Source organism: Alosa sapidissima, chromosome 4 (genome assembly GCF_018492685.1).
Source record: "Alosa sapidissima isolate fAloSap1 chromosome 4, fAloSap1.pri, whole genome shotgun sequence".
NCBI classification, from domain to species: Eukaryota; Metazoa; Chordata; class Actinopteri; order Clupeiformes; family Clupeidae; genus Alosa; species Alosa sapidissima.
This window is the reverse complement of record NC_055960.1, coordinates 15,769,734-15,796,977: the sequence shown is the minus strand read 5'-3', so window position 1 is coordinate 15,796,977 and position 27,244 is coordinate 15,769,734. Positions and strand designations below refer to the sequence as shown.

Here is a 27,244-nt window from a genome sequence, read left to right as displayed (position 1 = left end):
GCAGAATCTGTAGAGCTCTTCAGTAAATAAAGGTTCAAATCAAATGATGTTTACTAAACAACATACATGTACTGTACATATACCTGTTTTGTATACAATTCTGAGAACAAATGAGAAATGTTTCAGTTTGTTCAAAACTGAAATGCATGCATCTCAAAGTCAGGAGGACTGTAAAATGGCTACCACTGGAAGAAGGACACTTAACCTGAAGATCCATCGTAAACAGCTTAATTATGGTTGAGATTAAATGTTAGTCTTGATGCCATTATCCAGTCCTGATAAGGCACACTTCCATTATTCACAGGGGACTGTCAATGGTCAAAGTGTGGGAAAGCTCTGGAAAGGAGAGTCTCAATTCCTGGTCATTGACATCCACAGTCCCACTGGTGATTCCACAAATACACAAGGGAATAGGCGTGTGGGCTATACTAATAATCAGGGGAGTAGTGCTAAAATAAGAGGTGGGGTAAACTATGAATTCTGTGATTACAGTAAGGTGGACGGCGCCATGCGGTATCAGATTTTTTTCTGAACACATTGAGAACATGTTTGAAGATGGTAGAGATTATTGTCCAATATTTATAACAATACCAGTGGTAATGGTTCTTAGAGTGTTGATGAGTGTACATATTGTGAATGTGGATAATACAGTTTGATGTTTGAATGTTAAAAGTTGCAATTGGTAACACTTTTGAGTGGTGGAAAACCTATAATAAGAGCTGGATATACTATATTTCTGAAATTTCAGAGGTGGATAAACTGAGTTTACTTGTGTTTAGCGTCCACTGCAGCTCTGATAATAATGAAATCATTTCTTAAAAACTGCATATCATCAAGACTTTACTTTATGACCAACGTCAGAGCCATGCACTGCAGTGTGTTCAAGCCAAGGTAAAAATTTAGCATGCATGAATGGCATAATTAAACAATCAAGAAGAAATCTCTGATGTACTGAGGAATGAGTACACTAGTCTCTGTCAGTATTAATGTATTCATACAGAAACTAAAAAGTCTAAACTCATATGAATCCTTCTTCAAACCAACTCCAGTTTGGTCTTGAATTTTGACGTTGAAATCATGAATTTGGTGAATCACATCAAAGCTCAGCCAATAAGATTCTTTCCCTCCAGATGGTTTGTGATGTCATTCTCTGAGCTGACAGTCACCATTCCTCAACATGGGTGATTAGAGAAGCTTTTGTAATGCATAGAGGCCTGAGTGTGGGAAACTCAAATGACCGCTCTAGCAGCAACATGACAGAGAAGGACATCTGGTACATCTGCAGAACTCCTGAAGAGAGAGGGAAGGGAATGTTCCGAAGACAATTTCCCCTCCATATTGTTATTTTCACAAAGATTTGATTACAAAATGCACCACAGCAGTGCAGCAACATGGAAACAATTGTCATTCCTATTGCATTTTTTAAATTAATGAGTTCACAAAAGCACAGAGCTTGACAAAAGTGAAATCTTGCATGAATGCATAAAAACTCCAAGAGTTTTCAGACTCGTTGTAGTTGTTGAATGTTTCAAGAATTCTGTAGTAAAATTACTTAAAGATCTCAGACATGTTTTCTCAGCCAATCATTAAAGGATAGTGCAAAATATTTGAACTCTCAAACAGAAAGACTATGACATGCATGAACACAGCAGCACACGTGTGTATACAGTGTGAGCAACGTGTGCCCTGTCAGCATCATTGAGCCCAACATCAGGCAGCAGATTAACTCTCCTCACAGGGTCAGTCCTTTCCCACATCCACACAGTGGGTCTGTGGGTCTCTCTCCATCACCCCCAACCCAGCACCTGTTCCCCTGAGGTTTGACCATTGTGCCCCAGCAATGGGAGAATCCAGCATGTGGCAGCTCCACACTCCTCATTGTCCTCTGCAGCTCAGCCATTGGCTGCTGACTGTGAGAAACTCCAACCAGCCCAAGACCCACAAATTCATATGGAGATCTGGGAGTATAAATAGAGGACATGAAGCCAGTTCTGATCAGATTCACTCTACACAGAGAGATCTACTGCAGCTACAGCAATGGCACCTACAATCACTTCAACAGCAGATTACCCAAAGGAACACCTGAGTCTGAATCTTAAGGTAAATATTGTAACCAAACTCTTTCAGATTTTCCAAAAACGCTCATTGACTTCACACTCTGTGCATATTTAAAGACCAAATGTATTAATGACATCTACTTCCTATTTGCAGATAAGAAAACCCATTGTGGAGAAGATGCGCAGGGATCGCATTAACAAAAGTATTGAGGACCTCAAGGATCTCCTGGGTCCACAGCTCCTCAACCAGCAGCCCGAGTCCAAGCTGGAGAAAGCTGACATCCTGGAGATGACCGTTTGCCTTCTTAGACGACAGCTCCAGCATAAGACTCTGCCTTCATCTGATGATGTTCTTCAGGGATTCTCCACGTGTGCCAAAGAAGATGTTCACTTCCTGTCAAAAAGTCATGGAACTGTGCTGAGCCACTTCCGGACCCAGAAGCCGTCCTCTGATGAGGACATGCCAGATCAAGCCCTGCTTCAGATTAGTGTGCTGAATCAACACACACTGAGCAAAGAGAAGAGTCCAGCCAAGAGCGCCCCCTGGAAGGCCTTGGTAGAAAACTGAAGTATAGTTCAACATGAACTAAGACTGTCATTGGTTAATCCTGCAAATGCAGGCGTTATGTTTTCTTTTTATATGAAAAGAATGTAAGATCATTTCCAGGAGGAAATATGGAATACCATATCTGGGATATGGACTGCCAATTGTCTTCAGCGAAGACTTTCTTACACCTGGCAAGTTCTATAATTTGCAAAATAGCCATATTGGTGATATTTTCACAGCTGAAAATAACTCAAATGCTATGTTATTGAAATAATGACTACACCCTGTTTACTAAGTAAACTGTTGTATCTTTGGAAATTGCACTGACTTCATTAATGGAGTTTTCTTAATGAGGGATTTTTTTTTATCTCAACAATGAGAAATGTAAAACTTTCTTAACATTTAAGAAACATGAATGTTGTGCTTTCAATGAAATGCATCTCTTATGTGCTGTAATAACCACAAATAGCATTGATGTAAAGCTTCCATTGTCTTTTATAAAGACCTGTTATGTTTGTCTCATTAGAGAACAACTTGTTGACTAATTTCACATAGACAAGGATTTTGTTCTAAGATGTTAGAAAATGATTTAATTAATGGGAATTCTCAAGGAGGGAGGTTTTCTCACTTACCTTAACAATGGGAGAAATTTTACACTTTCTTAACATTTAAGAAACTTGAATGTTGTGTTTTCAATGAAATGCATCTCTTATGTGCTGTAATAACCACAAATAGCTTTGATATGAAGCTTCCATTGTCTTTTAGAAAGACCTGTTATATTTGTCTCAGTAGAGATCAACCTGTTCAACAATGTCAATAGACAATAATTTTGTTCTAAGTTGTTAAACATTTTTATTGATTTCAAATGGCTTAATTCTCAAGCCAGAAAAGTACAATAAATCAATCTCTGCATATTTGACTCTCGCTTGTCTCTCTTTTATCAATAGTTACTATTAAAGAAGTAAAGTAACTTCAGAAGGTACATTTCTTTATCCATATCATTAGTAAAAAAATAACAGTATGCTCAGATGGTCAGCATCTGTGGTCTGGAAAGTAGCTGTACCTGAATTTCAATTCCACATCATTTCATTAACAACCTTGAGATTTGGAGATGTTTTTGCAACATTGTTAAGCCAACTATTGGATCCAGTGGCACCTGTTGAAACACACTGTGATTTGATGTTCACGGTGTCTATGAAGAACCAAGCAATTATGTCACTGGGTAAGATATTGTGGCTTCCGGATATTTAAATTAGACAGCTCATGCCAGAAGCGGTTAGAGCTGACATGATAGTATACACTAAATGATTTATCTAACTGCTCTGGCATGTTTTTGTCTGTATAATTAAAATCCCTTTTGATTGTACACATTCACAGAAATTAAGTACAAAAGTAGTAAAATACAGGATTATTTTACAATATTCCAATTAAATGCAAAATGGTTCTATCTATTTGTTACTGATGTGTGTTGAAACCAACACAATTTCATCAACAGTGATAGACTGCGTCTACTATTGCATGCATGTTCGATGTTTTGGCAATGAAACCAAAATGCAGGATTGGTTCACTGATCTTTTCATTCATGCTGATCATATTGAAACATTACAGCTTTCAAAACACTACACAAATGTGATAGTGAAGGAAAATGTTATATCAAGTAGAAAAAGGCATCATCTTTGTTTTACAGTCGTCATACAGGCTCATAAAATATGCTTGAGTATGGCATTATGAATGTGGATAGTGTTTCTTGCCTTAAAGTATCATAATGAATTTGAAGAAATGTTATATCTCATATTATTCATACTCGATGTTTGTTAAATCAAAACAATTCATAAATGTAATCTAATCCAGTGGTTGCATAGAAACTGAATTAGACCCCACTGCTTTCACTGTTAGCTGGGCAGCAGGGGGATGAAGCTCCTTGACTAATGTGGAGGGTAATGAGACACACTTCTATTGTTCCCCCATTAAAGAGCAGAGAATGGAGAGAGTGTGGGAAAGCGTGGTGGACTCTCTCACAGACCTCCTGTGGGACAATAGACACAATCTTGAAACATCAGAATTTGCTTGGTGTTCTACAAAAAACTGTGATGCTAATATCAGGGCAGAATCTGTAGAGCTCTTCATTAAATAAAGGGTCAAATCAAATGATATTTACTAAACAACATACATTTACTGTACATATACCTGTTTTGTATACAATTCTGAGAACAAATGAGAAATGTTTCAGTTTGTTCAAAACTGAAATGCATGTATCTCAAATTCAGGAAGCCTGTAAAATTTCTACCACTGGAAGAAGGACACTTAACCTGAAGATCCATTGTAAACAGCTTAATTATGGTTGAGATTAAATGTTAGTCTTGATGCCCTTATCCAGTCGTGATAAGGCACACTTCCATTATTCACAGGGGACTGTCAATGGTCAAAGTGTGGGAAAGCTCTGGAAAGGAGAGTCTCAGTTCCTGGTCACTGACATCCACAGTCCCACTGGTGATTCCACAAACACTCAAGGGAATAGGCGTGTGTGCTATACTAAAAATCAGGGGAGTAGTGCTAAAAGAAGAGGTGGGGTAAACTATGAATTCTGTGATCACAGTAAGGTGGACTGCGCCATGCGGTATCAGATTTTTTAAAAAGACATTCAGAACATGTTTGAAGATGGTAGAGGTTATTGTCCAATATTTATAACAATACCAGTGGTAATGGTTCTTAGAGTGTTGATGAGTGTACATATTATGAATGTGGATAATACAGTTTGATGTTTGATATTACAAATTGCAATTGGCAAATAAACACTTTTGAGTGGTGGAAAAACTCTAATGAGTGCTGGATAAACTATATTTCTGAAATTCCAGAGGTGGATGAACTGAGTTTACTTGCAGCCCTGATAATAATGAAATGATTTCTCAAAAAATTGCATATCATCAAGACTTTACTTTATGACAAACGTCAGACCCACGCACTACAGTGTGTTCAAGCCAAGGTAAAAAGTTAGCATGCATGAATGGCATAATTAAACATTCAAGAAGGAAACTCTGATGTACTGAGGAATGAGTACACTAGTCTCTGTCAGTATTAATGTATTCATACAGAAACTAAAAAGTCTAAACTCATATGAATCCTTCTTCAAACCAACTCCAGTTTGGTCTTGAATTTTGACGTTGAAATCATGAATTTGGTGAATCACATCAAAGCTCAGCCAATAAGATTCTTTCCCTCCAGATGGTTTGTGATGTCATTCTCTGAGCTGATAGTCACCATTCCTCAACATGGGTGATTAGAGAAGCTTTTGTAATGCATAGAGGCCTGAGTGTGGGAAACTCAAATGACCGCTCTACCAGCAACATGACAGAGAAGGACATCTGGTACATCTGCAGAACTCCTGAAGACAGAGGGAAGGGAATGTTCCAAAGACAATTTCCCCTCCATATTGTTATTTTCACAAAGATTTGATTACAAAATGCACCACAACAGTGCAGCAACATGAAAACAATTGTCATTCCTATTGCATTTTTTAAATTAATGAGTTCACAAAAGCACAGAGCTTGACAAAAGTGAAAGCTTGCATGAATGCATAAAAACTCCAAGAGTTTTCAGACTCGTTGTAGTTGTTGAATGTTTCAAGAATTCTGTAGTAAAATTACTTAAAGATCTCAGACATGTTTTCTCAGCCAATCATTAAAGGATAGTGCAAAATATTTGAACTCTCAAACAGAAAGACTATGACATGCATGAACACACAACCACACGTGTGTATACAGTGGTGGGCTACATGTGCCCTGTCAGCATCAATGACCCCAACATCAGGCAGCAGATTAACTGTCCTCACAGGGTCAGTCCTTTCCCACATCCACACAGTGGGTCTGTGGGTCTCTCTCCATCACCCCCAACCCAGCACCTGTTCCCCTGAGGTTTGACCATTGTGCCCCAGCAATGGGAGAATCCAGCATGTGGCAGCTCCACACTCCTCATTGTCCTCTGCAGCTCAGCCATTGGCTGCTGACTGTGAGAAACTCCAACCAGCCCAAGACCCACAAATTCATATGGAGATCTGGGAGTATAAATAGAGGACATGAAGCCAGTTCTGATCAGATTCACTCTACACAGAGAGATCTACTGCAGCTACAGCAATGGCACCTACAATCACTTCAACAGCAGATTACCCAAAGGAACACCTGAGTCTGAATCTTAAGGTAAATATTGTAACCAAACTCTTTCAGATTTTCCAAAAACGCTCATTGACTTCACACTCTGTGCATATTTAAAGACCAAATGTATTAATGACATCTACTTCCTATTTGCAGATAAGAAAACCCATTGTGGAGAAGATGCGCAGGGATCGCATTAACAAAAGTATTGAGGACCTCAAGGATCTCCTGGGTCCACAGCTCCTCAACCAGCAGCCCGAGTCCAAGCTGGAGAAAGCTGACATCCTGGAGATGACCGTTTGCCTTCTTAGACGACAGCTCCAGCATAAGACTCTGCCTTCATCTGATGATGTTCTTCAGGGATTCTCCACGTGTGCCAAAGAAGATGTTCACTTCCTGTCAAAAAGTCATGGAACTGTGCTGAGCCACTTCCGGACCCAGAAGCCGTCCTCTGATGAGGACATGGCAGATCAAGCCCTGCCTCAGATTAGTGTGATGAATCAACACACACTGAGCAAAGAGAAGAGTCCAGCCAAGAGCGCCCCCTGGAGGCCTTGGTTTTAAAACTGAAGTATAGTTCAACATGAACTAAGACTGTCATTGGTTAATCCTGCAAATGCAGGCGTTATGTTTTCTTTTCATCTGAAAAGAATGTAAGATCATTTCCAGGAGGAAATATGGAATACCATATCTGGGATATGGACTGCCAATTGTCTTCAGCGAAGACTTTCTTACACGTGGCAAGTTCTATAATTTGCAAAATAGCCATATTGGTGATATTTTCACAGCTGAAAATAACTCAAATGCTATGTTATTGAAATAATGACTACACCCTGTTAACTAAGTAAACTTTTGTATCTTTGGAAATTGCACTGACTTCATTAATGGAGTTTTCTTAATGAGGGATTTTTTTTTTATCTCAACAATGAGAAATGTAAAACTTTCTTAACATTTAAGAAACATGAATGTTGTGCTTTCAATGAAATGCATCTCTTATGTGCTGTAATAACCACAAATAGCATTGATGTAAAGCTTCCATTGTCTTTTATAAAGACCTGTTATGTTTGTCTCATTAGAGAACAACTTGTTGACTAATGTCACATAGACAAGGATTTTGTTTTAAGATGTTAGACACTGATTTAATTAATGGGAATTCTCAAGGAGGGAGGTTTTCTCACTTACCTTAACAATGGGAGAAATTTTACACTTTCTTAACATTTAAGAAACTTGAATGTTGTGTTTTCAATGAAATGCATCTCTTATGTGCTGTAATAACCACAAATAGCTTTAATATGAAGCTTCCATTGTCTTTTATAAAGACCTGTTATATTTGTCTCAGTAGAGATCAACCTGTTCAACAATGTCAATAGACAATAATTTTGTTCTAAGTTGTTAAACATTTTTATTGATTTCAAATGGCTTAATTCTCAAGCCAGAAAAGTACAATAAATCAATCTCTGCATATTTGACTCTCGCTTGTCTCTCTTTTATCAATAGTTACTATTAAAAAAGTAAAGTAACTTCAGAAGGTACATTTCTTTATCCATATCATTAGTAAAAAAATAACAGTATGCTCAGATGGTCAGCATCTGTGGGCTGGAAAGTAGCTGTACCTGAATTTCAATTCCACATCATTTCATTAACAACCTTGAGATTTGGAGATGTTTTTGCAACATTGTTAAGCCAACTATTGGATCCAGTGGCACCTGTTGAAACACACTGTGATTTGATGTTCACGGTGTCTATGAAGAACCAAGCAATTATGTCACTGGGTAAGTGATTGTGGCTTCCGGATGTTTAAATTAGACAGTTCATGCCAGAAGCGGTTAGAGCTGACATGATAGTATACACTAAATGATTTATCTAACTGCTCTGGCATGTTTTTGTCTGTATAATTAAAATCCCTTTTGACTGTACACATTCACAGAAATTAAGTACAAAAGTAGTAAAATACAGGATTATTTTACAATATTCAAATTAAATGCAAAATGCTATCTATTTGTTTCTGATGTGTGTTGAAACCAACACAATTTCATCAACAGTGATAGACTGCGTCTACTATTCCATGCATGTTCGATGTTTTGGCAATGAAACCAAAATGCAGGATTGGTTCACTGATCTTTTCATTCATGCTGATCATATTGAAATATTACAGCTTTCAAAACACTATACAAATGTGATAGTGAAGGAAAATGTTATATCAAGTAGAAAAAGGCATCATATTTGTTTTACAGTCGTCATACAGGCTCATAAAATATGCTTGAGTATGGCATTATGAATGTGGATAGTGTTTCTTGCCTTAAAGTATCATAATGAATTTGAAGAAATGTTATATCTCATATTATTCATACTCGATGTTTGTTAAATCAAAACAATTCATAAATGTAATCTAATCCAGTGGTTGCATAGAAACTGAATTAGACCCCACTGCTCTCACTGTCAGCTGGGCAGCAGGGGGATGAAGCTCCTTGACTAATGTGGAGGGTAATGAGACACACTTCTATTGTTCCCCCATCGAAGAGCAGAGAATGGAGAGAGTGTGGGAAAACGTGGTGGACTTTCTCACAGACCTCCTGTGGGACAATAGACACAATCTTGAAACATCAGAATTTGCTTAGTGTTCTACAAAAAACTGTGATGCTAATATCAGGGCAGAATCTGTAGAGCTCTTCAGTAAATAAAGGGTCAAATCAAATGATGTTTACTGTACACCTGTTTTGTATACGATTCTGAGAACAAATGAGAAATGTTTCAGTTTGTTCAAAACTGAAATGAATGCATCTCAAAGTCAGGAGGCCTGTAAAATTTCTACCACTGCAAGAAGGACACTTAACCTGAAGATCCATTGTAAACAGCTTAATTATGGTTGAGATTAAATGTTAGTCTTGATGCCCTTATCCAGTCGTGATGAGGCACACTTCCATTATTCACAGGGGACTGTCAATGGTCAAAGTGTGGGAAAGCTCTGGAGAGGAGAGTCTCAGTTCCTGATCATTGACATCCACAGTCCCACTGGTGATTCAACAAATACACAAGGGAATAGGCGTGTGGGCTATACTAATAATCAGGGGAGTAGTGCTAAAATAAGAGGTGGGGTAAACTATGAATTCTGTGATCACAGTAAGGTGGACTGCACCATGCGGTATCAGATTTTTTTCTGAACACATTGAGAACATGTTTGAAGATGGTAGAGGTTATTGTCCAATATTTATAACAATACCAGTGGTAATGGTTCTTAGAATGTTGATGAGTGTACATATTGTGAATGTGGATAATACAGTTTGATGTTTGAATGTTAAAAGTTGCAATTGGTAACACTTTTGAGTGGTGGAAAACCTATAATAAGAGCTGGATATACTATATTTCTGAAATTTCAGAGGTGGATAAACTGAGTTTACTTGTGTTTAGCGTCCCCTGCAGCTCTGATAATAATGAAATCATTTCTTAAAAAATTGCATATCATCAAGACTTTACTTTATGACCAACGTCAGAGCCATGCACTGCAGTTTGTTCCAGCCAAGGTAAAAAGTTAGCATGCATGAATGGCATAATTAAAGAATCAAGAAGGAATCTCTGATGTACTGAGGAATGAGTAGACTAGTCTCTGTCAGTATTAATGTATTCATACAGAAACTAAAAAGTCTAAACTCTTATGAATCCTTCTTCAAACCACTTCCAGTATGGTCTTGAATTTTGACGTCGAAATCATGAATTTGGTGAATCACAAAGCTCAGCCAATAAGATTATTTCCCTCCAGATAGTTTGTGATGTCATTCTCTGAGCTGATAGTCACCATTCCTCAACATGGGTGATTAGAGAAGCTTTTTTAATGCATAGAGGCCTGAGTGTGGGAAACTCAAATGACCGCTCTACCAGCAACATGACAGAGGAAGACATCTGGTACATCTGCAAAACTCCTGAAGACAGAGGGAAGGGAATGTTCCAAAGACAATTTCCCCTCCATATTGTTATTTTCACAAAGATTTGATTACAAAATGCACCACAGCAGTGCAGCAACATGGAAACAATTGTCATTCTTATTGCATTTTTTTAATTAATGAGTTCACAAAAGCACAGAGCTTGACAAAAGTGAAAGCTTGCATGAATGCATAAAAAGAGTTTTCAAATTCGTTGTAGTTGTTGAATGTTTCAAGAATTCTGTAGTAAAATTACTTAAAGATCTCAGACATGTTTTCTCAGCCAATCATTAAAGGATAGTGTACAATATTTGAACTCTCAAACAGAAAGACTATGACATGCATGAACATACCACCACACGTGTGTATACAGTGGTGGGCTACATGTGCCATGTCAGCCTCATTGACCCCAACATCAGGCAGCAGATTAACTCTCCTCACAGGGTCAGTCCTTTCCCACATCCACACAGTGGGTCTGTGGGTCTCTCTCCATCACCCCCAACCCAGCACCTGTTCCCCTGAGGTTTGACCATTGTGCCCCAGCAATGGGAGAATCCAGCATGTGGCAGCTCCACACTCCTCATTGTCCTCTGCAGCTCAGCCATTGGCTGCTGACTGTGAGAAACTCCAACCAGCCCAAGACCCACACATTCATATGGAGATCTGGGAGTATAAATAGAGGACATGAAGCCAGTGCTGAACAGATTCACTCTAGACAGAGAGATCTACTGCAGCTACAGCAATGGCACCTACAATCACTTCAACAGCAGATTACCCAAAGGAACACCTGAGTCTGAATCTTAAGGTAATATTGTAACCAAACTCTTTCAGATTTTCCAAAAACGTTGATTGACTTCACACTCTGTGCATATTTAAAGACCAAATGTATTAATGACATCTACTTCCTATTTGCAGATAAGAAAACCCATTGTGGAGAAGATGCGCAGGGATCGCATTAACAAAAGTATTGAGGACCTCAAGGATCTCTTGGGTCCACAGCTCCTCAACCAGCAGCCCGAGTCCAAGCTGGAGAAAGCTGACATCCTGGAGATGACCGTTTGCCTTCTTAGACGACAGCTCCAGCATAAGACTCTGCCTTCATCTGATGATGTTCTTCAGGGATTCTCCACGTGCGCCAAAGAAGATGTTCACTTCCTGTCAAAAAGTCATGGAACTGTGCTGAGCCACTTCCGGACCAAGAAGCCGTCCTCTGATGAGGACATGCCAGATCAAGCCCTGCCTCAGATTAGTGTGCTGAATCAGCACACACTGAGCAATGAGAAGAGTCCAGCCAAGAGCGCCCCCTGGAGGCCTTGGTAGAAAACTGAAGTATAGTTCAACATGAACTAAGACTGTCATTGGTTAAGCCTGCAAATGCAGGCGTTATGTTTTCTTTTCATCTGAAAAGAATGTAAGATCATTTCCAGGAGGAAATATGGAATACCATATCTGGGATATGGACTGCCAATTGTCTTCAGCGAAGACTTTCTTACACGTGGCAAGTTCTATAATTTGCAAAATAGCCATATTGGTGATATTTTCACAGCTGAAAATAACTCAAATGCTATGTTATTGAAATAATGACTACAACCTGTTTACTGAGTAAACTGTTGTCACTTTGGAAACTGCACTGACTTCATTAATGCAGTTTTCTCAATGAGGGATTTTTTTTTTTATCTCAACAATGAGAAATGTAAAACTTTCTTAACATTTAAGAAACATGAATGTTGTGCTTTCAATGAAATGCATCTCTTATGTGCTGTAATAACCACAAATAGCATTGATGTAAAGCTTCCATTGTCTTTTATAAAGACCTGTTATGTTTGTCTCATTAGAGATCAACTTGTTGACTAATGTCACATAGACAGATTTTGTTCTAAGATGTTAGAAACTGATTTAATTAATGGGAATTCTGAAGGAGGGAGGTTTTCTCACTTATCGTAACAATGGGAGACATTTTAAACTTTCTTAACATTTAAGAAACTTGAATGTTGTGTTTTCAATGAAATGCATCTCTTATGTGCTGTAATAACCACAAATAGCTTTGATATGAAGCTTCCATTGTCTTTTATAAAGACCTGTTATATTTGTCTCAGTAGAGATCAACCTGTTCAACAATGTCAATAGACAATAATTTTTTTCTAAGTTGTTAAACATTTTTATTGATTTCAAATGGCTTAATTCTCAAGCCAGAAAAGTACAATAAATCAATATCTGCATATTTTACTCTCGCTTGTCTCTCTTAATTAATAGTTACTATTAATAGTTATGCAGCTATAGTTTAAGGAAAGTCAGAGTTAAAAAATAGGCAACAGAAAGCTGTCAAGTAAACTCACTATCAATTGCCAGCCTTTTTAATCTGAAGCACTCCTTACTGTACATCATAAACCCCAAACCTCACTCTTCCCCTCTTTTGTATCATAAAGAATGCATTGTTTACATATATTTTCTTAGCAGAAACCTAGCTAAATAGTCTGTGTAATAAATGTAAACAAATAGTTTCCTCTGCAGTAAAGTAACTTGATAATTTCTTTATGCATATCATTAGTAAAATGTAACGCTCAGATTGTCAGCATCTGTGAGCTGGAAAGTACCTGAATTTCAATTTCACATAATTTCATTGTGAGAGCATTCCAAAAACCTTGAGATTTGGAGATGTTTTTGCAACATGTTTAGCCATTTGATCCAGTGGCACTTGTTGAAACACACTGTGATTTGATGTTCACAGTGTCTATGAACAACCAGGCAATTATGTCACTAGATAAGTGGTTGTGGCTTCCAGATGTTTAAATGAGACAGTTCATGCTATAAGTCAAATCAGAGAGCGGTTAGAGCTGACATGATAGTATACATTAAATGATGTATCTAACTGCTCTGGCATGTTTTCGTCTGTATAATTAAAACCCCTTTTGACTGTAGACATTCACAGAAATGAAGTACAATAGTACAATGAAATATTTTTTTATCTACAAGATTCCAATTAAATGCAAAATGGTTCCATCTACTTGTTTCTGATGTGTATTGAAACTAACACAATTTCATGAACAGTGAGAGACTCCATCTACTATTACATGCATGTTTACAATGTTTTGGCAATTAAACCAAAATGCAGGATTGGTTCACTGATCTTTTCCTTCATGGTCATATTGAAACATTACACTATACAAATGTGATAGTGGAGGAAAATTTTATATCAAGTAGAAAAAGGCACTTTGTTTTACAGTTGTCAAGTCCATAACATATGTGAATATGGCATTATGAATGTGGATAGTGTTTCTTGCCTTAAAGTATCATAATGAATTTGAAGAAATGTTCTCATATTATTCATACTCGATGTTTGTTGCATTAAATCAAAACAGTTTACAAATGTAATCTAATCCAGTGGTTGCATAGAAACTGAATTAGACCCCACTGCTCTCACCGTCAGCTGGGCAGCAGGGGGATGAAGCTCCTTGACTAATGTGGAGGGTAATGAGACACACTTCTATTGTTCCCCCATTGAAGAGCAGAGAATGGAGAGAGTGTGGGAAAGTGTGGTGGACTCTCTCACAGACCTCCTGTGGGACAATAGACACAATCTTGAAACATCAGAATTTGCTTGGTGTTCTACAAAAAACTGTGATGCTAATATCAGGGCAGAATCTGTAGAGCTCTTCAGTAAGAAAATAAAGGGTCAAATTAAATGATGTTTACTAAACAACATACATGTGCAATACATATACCTGTTTTGTATACAATTCTGAGAACAAATGAGAAATGTTTCAGTTTGTTCATAACTGAAATGCATGCTTCTCAAAGTCAGGAGGCCTGTAAAATTGCTACCACTGGATGAAGGACACTCAACCTGAAGATCCATTGTAAACTGCTTAATTGTAGGTGAGAATAAATGTTTGCCTTGATGCCGTTATCCAGTCCTGATAAGGCACACTTCCATTATTCACAGGGGACTGCCAATGGTCAAAGTGTGGGAAAGCTCTTTCTACCAGAAAGACTCAGTAGACAGAATAGAATCAGTTAACAATTTAATTAGTAAAGGAACGGCTTGGATGCAAGCATGATAGAGTCCTGAATAGGTAACAGTCTTTGGCGTAGGCCCCGTCTCGGATCCGTCCAGCGATGAGAGGATCTCGTCTCCTGCCGATGGATGAAGGCAGGGGCGGGGAGCCTACCCCCAAAAGGATGAGTGATGCCCGCCAGGGCGGTGACTCAGTAATCTGGTTCTGAGAGGAGCAGAGACATTAGTATACATACAAGATGAATTAAACAGCATGACTGGGCCGGGGTGAAAACGTTGTGCCAGGACGCCGACAGAATTTTAAAGTAGCTAGGTGTTAACCATAAACCTAGGGTTGTAGTGGGGCCCGCAGCATGCTTTCGCTTTAGTGGGATTTAGAAGCTTGACGAGCTGGGCAACCAGCGTCTAGGGCAACCTAGACCAATGCGACGGCCGGGCAACCGGCGTCCAGGGCAACCTGGACCATAAGCACTTCACGATCTGGGCGCCCAGTGACTAGCAAGCTAGTACATCGTGACGAGCCAGGCCACCAGCATCCAGAGCAACCTGGACTTTAGTGCTTATGCGAGCTGGGCAACCAGCGTCTAGGGCAACCTAGACCACGAGACGTGCCGGGCTACCGACGTCCAAGGCAACCTGGACCATTAGCTGGGCAACCAGCGTCTAGGGCAACCTAGACCAACGTGACGGCCGGGCGACCGGCATCCAGGGCAACCTGGACCGAACTGGGCAACCAGCGTCTAGGGCAACCTAGACGAGCGTCACGAGCCGGGCAACCGGCGTACGACGCGACCGGAACCATGAGCTGGGCAACCAGCGTCTAGGTCAACCTAGACAGACATGACGGCCGGGCAACCGGCATCCAGGGCCACCTGGACCAAACTGGGCAACCAGCGTCTAGGGCAACCTAGACGAGCGTCATGAGCCAGGCAACCGGCGTCCAAGGCAACCTGGACAGTGAGCTGGGCAACCAGCGTCTAGGGCAACCTAGACCAACGTGACGGCCGGGCGACCAGCATCCAGGGCAACCTGGACCGAACTGGGCAACCAGCGTCTAGGGCAACCTAGACGAGCGTCACGAGCCGGGCAACCGGCGTACGGTGCGACCTGAACCATGAGCTGGTCAACCAGCGTATAGGGCAACCTAGACCAATGTGATGGCCGGGTGACCGGCATCCAGGGCAACCTGGACCAAACTGGGCAACCAGTGTCTAGGGCAACCTAGACGTGCATCACGAGCCGGGCGACCGGCGAGAAGTGACCTGAACCATAAGCGTCGAACGAGCTGGGCAACCAGTGAAAAGGGCAACATGCCCATGGCTGAGACTAAATCGCCACAAGCTACCGGCATGCTGGGCCCCAATATGTTTCAGCGATTAGTGCAAGGCGAATGCCAGAATTTAACCACCGCCACCAGGATTTGTGAAGGTAAAATGAGGTACCTGAGTTAACATGGGAGAGCAACTTCTGAGCATCGAAAATGTCAAGAGGAGTTAGTTTGATGCATCCTGATGGATGACGTGGATAGCCCTTTTTGGGCGGCAGTCTTGGCTGCGCCGATGCGGAATGAGTGAGAAGTGAACCTCTTTGAAGAGAGGTTACATTTAAGCAGCACGTTAGCTAGATGGCTGCTGAAAATCAGGTAAAGTGTGAGCCGTAGTTTAAGGTAGTGAACGGGGACCAGGGAAGCAAAACATGGTTAGGGTTAAAAGGTTAAACATGATGTACTCAGGATCAATGCAGGGGAATAGAGCTTGTGGTTGCAGATGCTTGGGACCAGAGCAATGAGTTAGTTGATATGGGTGCTTGAGTATATTCGCATCAAAGTCATGTGGTTTAATATTTAGGATAGATTAGCATTAGGATAGCATTATGACTAGTTTTGTAGAAGACTAGTGCTTGTGAAGCCAGATGTGTGTTCTGGTTCGATAGCTCACCTGCAGCGGCTAGTGAGATGAATGCATTGAGCTGCAGACCCAAGGCCAAGATGGATGCGTGTGAGCTACACCTTAGCACCTGCTCTTGGAAAGCCCCCCAAAATAAGATGAGCAGCATCAGTAATGCGAGGGAAGCATGACCTTGCGACGTAGACAAAGGACTTCAGGACAATTCATGCCTGTATGTGACAGGAGGAAGAAACATGTAACTGAAATATGACGAGACAACGAACAGATGAGTGCTGGGGTACCACCATGGTGCTTATGCATCTCAGAGTGCAGAGGAGCTCTGAGAATGACTTAACGCGAGCTTGCTAAACCAGCTGCACCACTGTGGCAGGATAGTACAGTTTAGAACTGGCTGCTGGAGAGACAATGAGTAAAGGTAGCAATGAGGAGAGAATAAGCAATACATATCGCCCAACTGGATGCAGAAATTATATTAGTCATGCGCCAAGCACTGGCCCCTGAGTGAGTGGAGGGGTGTGCATTCACGTGACATTCCATGTGGCCAGGACATTTTTAATCAAAGCGACTGACAATGTACCCTGGGAATCCAGAGTTCACGGAAGCGTTTGCTCAGGGAGAGACTCGAGTCTGGCAAGGAGTATGATGCACGTAACTTTTGCCCCTTGCATCGCGGGGAACCAATATATGTGTAGCTGATATAGCGGGCCAGAGGCGATCTAAACAGATGACAGACGTAGTGTCATCCAATTGCGTCAAAGACCGGAATCAGGCAGTTAACATTGACCATATAGCGGTATCCTGAACCATGAGCTGGGCAACCAGCGTCCAGGGCAACCCAGACAGACATGACGGCCGGGCAACCGGCATCCAGGGCCACCTGGACCAAACTGGGCAACCAGCGTCTAGGGCAACCTAGACGAGCGTCATGAGCCGGGCAATCGGCGTCCAAGGCAACCTGGACAGTGAGCTGGGCAACCAGCGTCTAGGGCAACCTAGACCAACGTGATGGCAAACAGGTTAAAGCTAAAACAATTCTCCCACAATGCCAGTGCAATTAAAAACAATTTACAAGGTAGAGCACAATAACGAAAGTGCATCAGTGAGTGCCGGTTTTACACAGTCAAGAGTCAGTTCTAGCCAGGTGATAAGTGCTGGGATTAGGAAGGCTAGTTTTAAGCCGTGCTACAAGAGGAGATATCCTCGAAAGCGCTGGCCTTCGGGAGATTTGTGAAGACGGAGGGATGACCCCCCTCCAGTATGAACTGGAAACATGATCCACACGATTGCGTGATTCTGTGAACCGGCACTGCCATCCCTGTAAGAAAGTAGATGTTAGTGTGATATGTGGAACTGCTTCTCCATTGACGAACTGCATCCCCTCAACGGAAGAGGGGAGGCATGATGCACCTGCAGGGGTTAGCAATTAAAGATTGGGAGGAGAATGTAAAAGGAACTTGCACGTCCTCCCTGGCGCGATCACTTCGGGTGAGCATATCTGCCAAAAACAAAACAGCCAAGGCAAAATAGGAGAATGGAAATTAGAGTACACATTTGCAGAGGATCCTGCTAAAACGGCAATTCGAGTCAGCAATCAATGTGACTGATGGCGTGACTAGATGGGCTGAAATCACGTGGACACGCAGAGACCCGTTGTGTCTAAAGAGAGTGCATGAAGGGCGCGGCGTTGGCCTGAAGGAGACTTGAGTCTGCCAGTGATGATGGACCGCTCCGTTCGACCTGCGAGAAGGAAGGAGTGGTTAGACAGGCGACATGTAGCATCGTCATCGGTAAAACAACCAGCCAACGGCTACGTTGGTAGTCGTGATCAACGAACTTCCAGCATAGGCCACCATTTAAACCACAACTAGCAAAATGTAAAATTGCCGACATAATCATGAACAGCCGGTAACCATTAAAACCAATATATGGAGTGCTGAAGCGACCCACTGGTGGGCAGTGAGCAAAGTGAGGCCTGCCATAGAATTCCTAGGAACCCAATACACGATACGGAATCAGAAAAGACATTTTAAACATACTAAAGACGCTAGAAGGATATGTTACATACACAAATGACACAGCTTCTTAATTAAAAGCTCAACCATGTGGGCATGAGCCCACACTGTGGTGTCAGCTCATGAACACTGACATAATACGGGCATTGAAAAGAAAACACCTATTATTGCCTAGATAATAGCTTGTGTGACATACTGGCAATTGATGACCATGGGCCGGCGTGCCGTCATTTTGGTTCGAGCTTTGGTGTAAGACCCCCCAAAATTGAGAACCCAGATAGCTGAGAATGTCGGGGACGTCACGGCATACCTGGGACATCACAGATCAGCGGTAGCTGAGAGTAGTTTGAGCAACGGCAAGTGCATGCAGAGAATCACCCGAGGAAGGCCGTGTAGACTTCCTACCAGAAGGTATGGGACGCAATCCCAGATGATTAAACGAATGCAACGATGAACTGGCTTCCCGCAGCCATGCACAAGGAGTAATACCTGAACCGAAGGTCCAGCAGACCAGAGTAGCCTAGCCTAAAGCCTATGCAGCCCAACGAGCAGCGAGGCAAATTAAGAGGCTACACAAAAAGACAACTGGTTTGACGACGCTCAACCAAGGTAGACATTGAGATAACCACAGTGAGTGTAGAACATCAATTAAACAGGTCTTAATACAGGGTTGGGTTCAACGGCAGCGTGGTGCAGGCCAGTAATTTACAGCACGAATCGCAAGGATTATAAAATCAGCAGGAATTATGTAAGGAGGCTTAAGTGAAAGTTAAACCGTGTCAGACAAGTCAGTTTGTTTGCTGCCCGCCGAATATCGTTGGCAAGCAGGTTGCATGACTGTGGGTAGAGTGTAGCCCAGCTCGAGGAGCTTGGGAAGAGAGCACGATAACCTTACCAACCAGACGCTGAAGCTTGAGAAATTGTTGCCGAAAACGACATGGGCCTGCAACAGAGTAGCGCGAGGACGGCGACCCGGCACTAGGCTATCGTGAATTGAAGGCTGCAACAGCGTGAGCGTGACTGGCTCCGATAGGCAGAGATTAGCGATGAAGCGACATGCAGTGGCCCTGACTGAAGGACGCACAGGTCTGAACAGCGCAGCAAACGAGCGCGGTAGGATTGTAACAAGTAACGCCACTGAGGGCAGAAGGGGCGAATGTAAAAATGCAGAGAGCCCAGGTCCACGCGGAAGCCTGAGCTAGGACGTCAAAGTCAGCGTATTGAGAAGCAGAAGCAGTGTTAGGTGGTACATATTTAAAGAGCCCACTGAATTCCTATAGGCTAGCGCTGATTGAATGAGCAGATTGCAGGGCTTTCCCGAAAGTAGGCAACGCTAAGATTGGCTCCGTGTAAGCATGGGAGGAGTAAGCTACACTACGAGTCTTCCTAGTAGAACTTTCGCTGAAGCTATCATGGAGAGGAGAGTCTCAGTTCCTGGTCATTGACATCGACAGTCCCACTGGTGATTCCACAAACACTCAAGGGAATAGACGTGTGTGCTATACTAATAATCAGGGGAGTAGTGCTAAAATAAGAGGTGGGGTAAACTATGAATTCTGTGATGTGGTAAGGTGTACTGCACCATGCGGTATCAGATTTTTTAAAAAGACATTCAGAACATGTTTGAAGATGGTAGAGGTTATTGTCCAATATTTATAACAATACCAGTGGTAATGGTTCTTAGAGTGTTGATGAGTGTACATATTATGAATGTGGATAATACAGTTTGATGTTTGAATGTTACAAATTGCAATTGGCAAATAAACACTTTTGAGTGGTTGAAAAACTCTAATGAGTGCTGGATAAACTATATTTCTGAAATTCCAGAGGTGGATAAACTGAGTTTACTTGCAGCCCTGATAATAATGAAATGATTTCTCAAAAAATTGCATATCATCAAGACTTTACTTTATGATAAATGTCAGACCCACGCACTGCAGTGTGTTCAAGCCAAGGTAAAAAGTTAGCATGCATGAATGGCATAATTAAACATTCAAGAAGGAAACTCTGATGTACTGAGGAATGAGTACACTAGTCTCTGTCAGTATTAATGTATTCATACAGAAACTAAAAAGTCTAAACTCATATGAATCCTTCTTTAAACCACTTCCAGTATGGTCTTGAATTTTGACATTGAAATCATGAATTTGGTGAATCACATCAAAGCTCAGCCAATAAGATTCTTTCCCTCCAGATGGTTTGTGATGTCATTCTCTGAGCTGACAGTCACCATTCCTCAACATGGGTGATTAGAGAAGCTTTTGTAGTCCATAGAGGCCTGAGTGTGGGAAACTCAAATGACCGCTCTACCAGCAACATGACAGAGAAGGACATCTGGTACATCTGCAGAACTCCTGAAGACAAAGGGAAGGGAATGTTCCGTCCCCCCCCCCCCCCCATATTGTTACTTTCACAAAGATTTCTATTACAGACTACACTGCAGCAGTGCAGCAACATGGCAAAATTTGTCCTTCCTATTGCATTTTTTTAATTCATGAGAGTTCACAAAAGCACAGACAGAGCTTGACAAAAGTGAAAGCTTGCATGAATGCATAAAAACTCCAAGAGTTTTCAGACTTGTTGTAGTTGGTGAATGTTTCAAGAATTCTGTAGTAAAATTACTTAAGATCTCAGATATGTTTTCTCAGCCAGTCATTAAAGGAGAGTGCACAAAATGACTCTCAAACAGAAAGACTATGACATGCATGAACACACCACCACACGTGTGTATACAGTGGAGAGCAACGTGAGCATCATTGACCCCAACATCAGGCAGCAGATTAACTGTCCTCACAGGGTCAGTCCTTTCCCACATCCACACAGTGGGTCTGTGGGTCTCTCTCCATCACCCCCAACCCAGCACCTGTTCCCTTGAGGTTTGACCATTGTGCCCCAGCAATAGGAGAATCCAGCATGTGGCAGCTCCACACTCCTCATTGTCCTCTGCAGCTCAGCCATTGGCTGCTGACTGTGAGAAACTCCAACCAGCCCAAGGCCCACACATTAATATGGAGATCTGGGAGTATAAATAGAGGACATGAAGCCAGTGCTGATCAGATTCACTCTAGACAGAGAGATCTACTGCAGCTACAGCAATGGCGCCTACAATCACTTCAACAGCAGATTACCCAAAGGAACACCTGAGTCTGAACCTTAAGGTAAATATTGTAACCAAACTCTTTCAGATTTTCCAAAAACGTTCATTGACTTCACACTCTGTGCATATTTAAAGACCAAATGTATTAATGACATATACTTCCTTTTTGCAGATAAGAAAACCCATTGTGGAAAAGATGCGCAGGGATCGCATTAACAAAAGTATTGAGGAGCTCAAGGATCTCCTGGGTCCACAGCTCCACAACCAGCAGCCCGACTCCAATCTGTAGAAAGCTGACATCCTGGAGATGACCGTTTACCTCCTGAGACGACAACTCCAGCATAAGACTGCCTTCATCTGATGATGTTCTTCAGGGATTCTCCACGTGTGCCAAAGAAGATGTTCACTTCCTGTCAAAAAGTCATGGAACTGTGCTGAGCCACTTCCGGACCCAGAAGCCGTCCTCTGATGAGGACATGCCAGATCAAGCCCTGCCTCAGATTAGTGTGCTGAATCAGCACACACTGAGCAAAGAGAAGAGTCCAGCCAATAGCGCCCCCTGGAGGCCTTGGTAGAAAACTATGAAGTATACTTCAGCATGAACTAAGACTGTAATTTGTTAAGCCTGCAAATGCAGGTGTTATGTTTTCTTTTTATCTGAAAAGAATGTAAGATCATTTCCAGGAGGAAATATGGAATACCATATCTGTGATATGGACTACCAATTGTCTTCAGCGAAGACTTTCTTACAAGTGGCAAGTTCTATAATTTGTAAAATAGCCATATTGGTGACATTTTCACAGCTGAAAATAACTCAAATGTTATTGAAATAATGACTACACCATGCTTACTTTTAAAGTAAACTGTTGTTTCTTAGGAAACTGCACTGACTTCATTAATGGAATTCTCTCAATGAGGGATTTTTTTTATCTCAACGATGAGAAATGTAAAACTTTCTTAACATTTAAGAAACATGAATGTGCTTTCAATGAAATGCATCTCTTATGTGCTGTAATAACCACAAATAGCATTGATGTAAAGCTTCCATTGTCTTTCATAAAGACCTATTACGTTTGTCTCATTAGAGATCAACTTGTTGACTAATGTCATATAGACAAGGATTTTGTTCTAAGATGTTAGAAACTAATTAATGGGAATTCTCAAGGAGGGAGGTTTGCTCACTTACCTTAACAATGGGAGAAATTTTAAACTTTCTTTAACATTTAAGAAACTTGAATGTTGTGTTTTCAATGACTGCATCTCTTATGTGCTGTAATAACCACAAATAGCTTTGATATGAAGCTTCCATTGTCTTTTAGACCTGTTATATTTGTCTCAGTAGAGATCAACCTGTTCAACAAAATTGTTTTTATCAATTTCAAATGGTTTAATTCTCAAACCAGAAAAGTACAATAAATCAATCTCTGCATATTTTACTCTCGCTTGTCTCTCTTTTATCAATAATTACTATGAATAGTTATGCGGAAAGTCAGACTTAAAAATAGTCAATATATAGCTGTGTTTAGTAAACTCACTGTCAATTGCCAGCCTTTTTAAATCTGAACCACTTGCTGTACATCATAAAGCCCAAACCTCACCCAAGCTTCCCCATAACTGTTTGATTTTGTATCATAAAGAATGCATTGTTTACATATATTTTCTTAGCAGAAATCTAGCTAAACAGTGTGTGTAATAAATGTCAACAAATGGTTACCTCTGCAGTAAAGTAACCAGGTACATTTCTTTATCCATATCATTAGTAATAACTTAACAGTATGCTCAGATTGTCAGCATCTGTGGGCTGGAAGCAGATGTACCTGAATTTCAATTTCACATCATTTCATTGTGAGAGCATTCCAAAAACCTTGAGATTTGGAGATGTTTTTGCAACATGTTTAGCCATTGGATCAAGTGGCACTTGTTGAAACACACTGTGATTTGATGTTCACGGTGTCTATGAACAACCAGGCAATTATGTCACTGGGTAAGTGGTTGTGGCTTCCGGCTGTTTGAATGAGACAGTTCATGCTAGAAATCAAATCAGAGAGCAGTTAGAGCTGACATGATAGTGTACACTAAATGATGTATCTAACTGCTCTGGCATGTTTTCGTCTGTATAATTAAAACCCCTTTTGACTGTACACATTCACAGAAATTAAGTACAATAGTACAATAAAGGAATATTATTTTATCTACAAGATTCCAATTAAATACAAAATGGTTCCATCTATTTGTTTCTGATGTTTAGCAATGTTGAAATTAACACAATTTCATCAACAGTGATAGACTGCATCTACTATTGCATACATGTTTACAATGTTTTGGCAATTAAACCAAGATGCAGGATTGGTTCACTGATCTTTTCCTTCATGGTCATATTGAAACAAAACACTACACAAATGTGATAGTGAAGGAAAATGTTATATCAAGTAGAAAAAGGCATCATCTTTGTTTTACAGTCGTCACACAGGCTCATAAAATATGCTTGAGTATGGCATTATGAATGTGGATAGTGTTTCTTGCCTTAAAGTATCATAATGAATTTGAAGAAATGTTATATCTCATATTATTCATACTCGATGTTTGCTAAATCAAAACAATTCATAAATGTAATCTAATCCAGTGGTTGCATAGAAACTGAATTAGACCCCACTGCTCTCACTGTCAGCTGGGCAGCAGGGGGATGAAGCTCCTTGACTAATGTGGAGGGTAATGAGACACACTTCTATTGTTCCCCCATTGAAGAGCAGAGAATGGAGAGAGTGTGGGAAAGTGTGGTGGACTCTCTCACAGACCTCCTGTGGGACAATAGACACAATCTTGAAACATCAGAATTTGCTTGGTGTTCTACAAAAAAACGGTGATGCTAATACGAGGGCAGAATCTGTAGAGCTCAGTAAGACAATAAAGGGTCAAATCAAATGATGTTTACTAAACAACATACATGTACTATACATATACCTGTTTTGTATACGATTCTGAAAACAAGTGAAAAATGTTTCAGTTTGTTCAAAACTCAAATGCATGCATATCAAAGTCAGGAGACCTGGCAAAAATACTAACCACTGGAAGAAGAACAAGATCCATTGAAAATTGCTTAATTATGGATGAGAATAAATATCAGAATTGATGCCATTATCCACTCCTGATAAGACACACTTCCATTATTCACAGGGGACTGTCAATGGTCAAAGTGTGAGAAAGCTCTGGAAAGGAGTCTCAGTTCATTGACATCCACAGTCCCACTGGTGATTCCACAAACACACAAGGGAATAGGCGTGTGTGCTACAATACTGGTAATAATTAAATCATTTCTCAAAAATGTACATATCATCAAGGCTGTACTTTTTCAACAACGTCATGCACTTCAGAGTGTTCAAGGTAATGTGTTAGTATGCATGAATGGTATAACTTAATAAACCAAATCAAGAAGGAATATCTTATGTACTGAGGAATGAGTAGACTAGTCTCTAAAATGAAATGTCTAAAGTTATCTTCTAAATCCTTGTTCTTCAGTCCAATTGCAGTATATTCTTGAATGATGACGTTAAAATCAAACATTTGGTGAATCACATCAAAGCTCAGCCAATAAGGGTTTTTTTTCCCCTCCAGATGGTTTGTGATGTCATTGTCTGTTTACAGCACAACATAGACGTCATTCCTCAACATGGGTGACTTGAGAAGCTTTTGTGGCCTGAGTGTGGGAAACTCAAAGCTCTACCAGCAACATGACAGAGGAGGACATCTGTTACATCTGCAGAACTCCTGAAGACAATTTTCCCTCCATATTTTCACCAAGATGTCATTACAAACTGCACTGCAGTATTTCTGCAATACAGAAAAAAGAGCAAAAAATATTTTTTTATTTGATATCTATCTTGATGCATGAACCGCCCCAACAATTCTTGTATGTTGCAAAAGACATGAAAATATTTTTCTCAAGAATTCTGAAAATATTACTTCTCGAATATGAATGTTTGAACTCTCAAACTGTAAAGTCTGTGTCATTTTCACAAAGATTGTATTACAAACTGCACTGCAATTTGGAACAAGCTGTTATTTTTATTGCATTTTTCTGATTAAAGAATTCACAAAACCACAGAGCTTGAAAAAAAGTTATAGCTTGCATGAATGCTTAAAAAAATTTAACAAGAATTTTAAAACTTCTTGTGGCATGTTTCAAGAATGCTGTAGTAAATATTGCTTTAAGATCTTATATTTTCACAATATTTGAACTCTCAAACACTAAAGGATGTGACATGCATGAACACACCACCACACGTGTGTATACAGTGGTGAGCAACGTGTGCCCTGTCAGCATCATTGACCCCAACATCAGGCAGCAGATTAACTCTCCTCACAAGGTCAGTCCTTTCCCACATCCACACAGTGGGTCTGTGGGTCTCTCTCCATCACCCCCAACCCAGCACCTGTTCCCCTGAGGTTTGACCATTGTGCCCCAGCAATGGGAGAATCCAGCATGTGGCAGCTCCACACTCCTCATTGTCCTCTGCAGCTCAGCCATTGGCTGCTGACTGTGAGAAGCTCCAACCAGCCCAAGACCCACACATTCATATTGAGATCTGGGAGTATAAATAGAGGACATGAAGCCAGTTCTGATCAGATTCACTCTACACAGAGAGATCTACTGCAGCTACAGCAATGGCACCTACTATCACTTCAACAGCAGATTACCCAAAGGAACACCTGAGTCTGTACCTTAAGGTAAATATTGTAACCAATCTCTTTCAGATTTTCCAAAAATGTTAATTGACTTCACACTCTGTGCATATTTAAAGACCAAATGTATTAATGACATCTACTTCCTATTTGCAGATAAGAAAACCCATTGTGGAAAAGATGCGCAGGGATCGCATTAACAAAAGTATTGAGGACCTCAAGGATCTCCTGGGTCCACAGCTCCTCAACCAGCAGCCCGACTCCAAGCTGGAGAAAGCTGACATCCTGGAGATGACCGTTTGCCTCCTGAGACGACAACTCAGCATAAGACTCTGCCTTCATCTGATGATGTTCTTCAGGGATTCTCCACGTGTGCCAAAGAAGATGTTCACTTCCTGTCAAAAAGTCATGGAACTGTGCTGAGCCACTTCTGGACCCAGAAGCCGTCCTCTGATGAGGACATGCCAGATCAAGCCCTGCCTCAGATTAGTGTGCTGAATCAGCACACACTGAGCAAAGAGAAGAGTCCAGCCAAGAGCGCCCCCTGGAGGCCTTGGTAGAAAACAATGAAGTATAGTTCAACATGAACTAAGACTGTCATTGGTTAAGCCTGCAAATGCAGGTGTTATGTTTTCTTTTTATCTGAAAACATAATTTCCAGGAGCAAATATGGAATACCATATCTGTGATATGGACTGTCAATTGTCTTCAGCGAAGACTTTCTTACAAGTGGCAAGTTCTATAATTTGCAAAATAGCCATATTGGTGATATTTTCACAGCTGAAAATAATTGAAATACTATGTTATTGAAATAATCACTACACCCTGCTTACTTTTAAAGTAAACTGTTGTTTCTTAGGAAAC

The 27,244-nt window shown here is 40.8% G+C and overlaps 1 protein-coding gene and 4 pseudogenes across 1 annotated transcript; all 5 read left to right on the top strand.

The window, feature by feature from the left end:
- Positions 1-1,979: 1,979 nt before the first annotated feature.
- On the top strand, positions 1,980-2,625 carry LOC121706997 (annotated as a pseudogene).
- A 4,051-nt stretch (positions 2,626-6,676) lies between these two features.
- On the top strand, positions 6,677-7,316 carry LOC121706996 (annotated as a pseudogene).
- Positions 7,317-11,393: 4,077 nt separating this feature from the next.
- Positions 11,394-11,989, top strand: LOC121707516 (transcription factor HES-5-like). The gene is made up of 2 exons (XM_042090160.1): positions 11,394-11,474; positions 11,585-11,989. Exons 1-2 carry the CDS (start codon positions 11,412-11,414, stop codon positions 11,987-11,989), a joined length of 468 nt encoding a protein of 155 aa, XP_041946094.1. The 5' UTR covers positions 11,394-11,411.
- Positions 11,990-21,679: 9,690 nt separating this feature from the next.
- Positions 21,680-22,319, top strand: LOC121707649 (annotated as a pseudogene).
- A 3,985-nt stretch (positions 22,320-26,304) lies between these two features.
- LOC121707647 lies at positions 26,305-26,987 on the top strand (annotated as a pseudogene).
- Positions 26,988-27,244: the final 257 nt, after the last annotated feature.

Coding starts and splice junctions, on each gene's coding strand:
- LOC121707516 (XM_042090160.1), top strand. CDS start 11,412: ATGGCACCTACAATCACTTCAACAGCAGATTACCCAAAGGAACACCTG. Junction 11,475..11,584: donor ACCTGAGTCTGAATCTTAAG/GTAATATTGTAA, acceptor TCCTATTTGCAG/ATAAGAAAACCCATTGTGGA.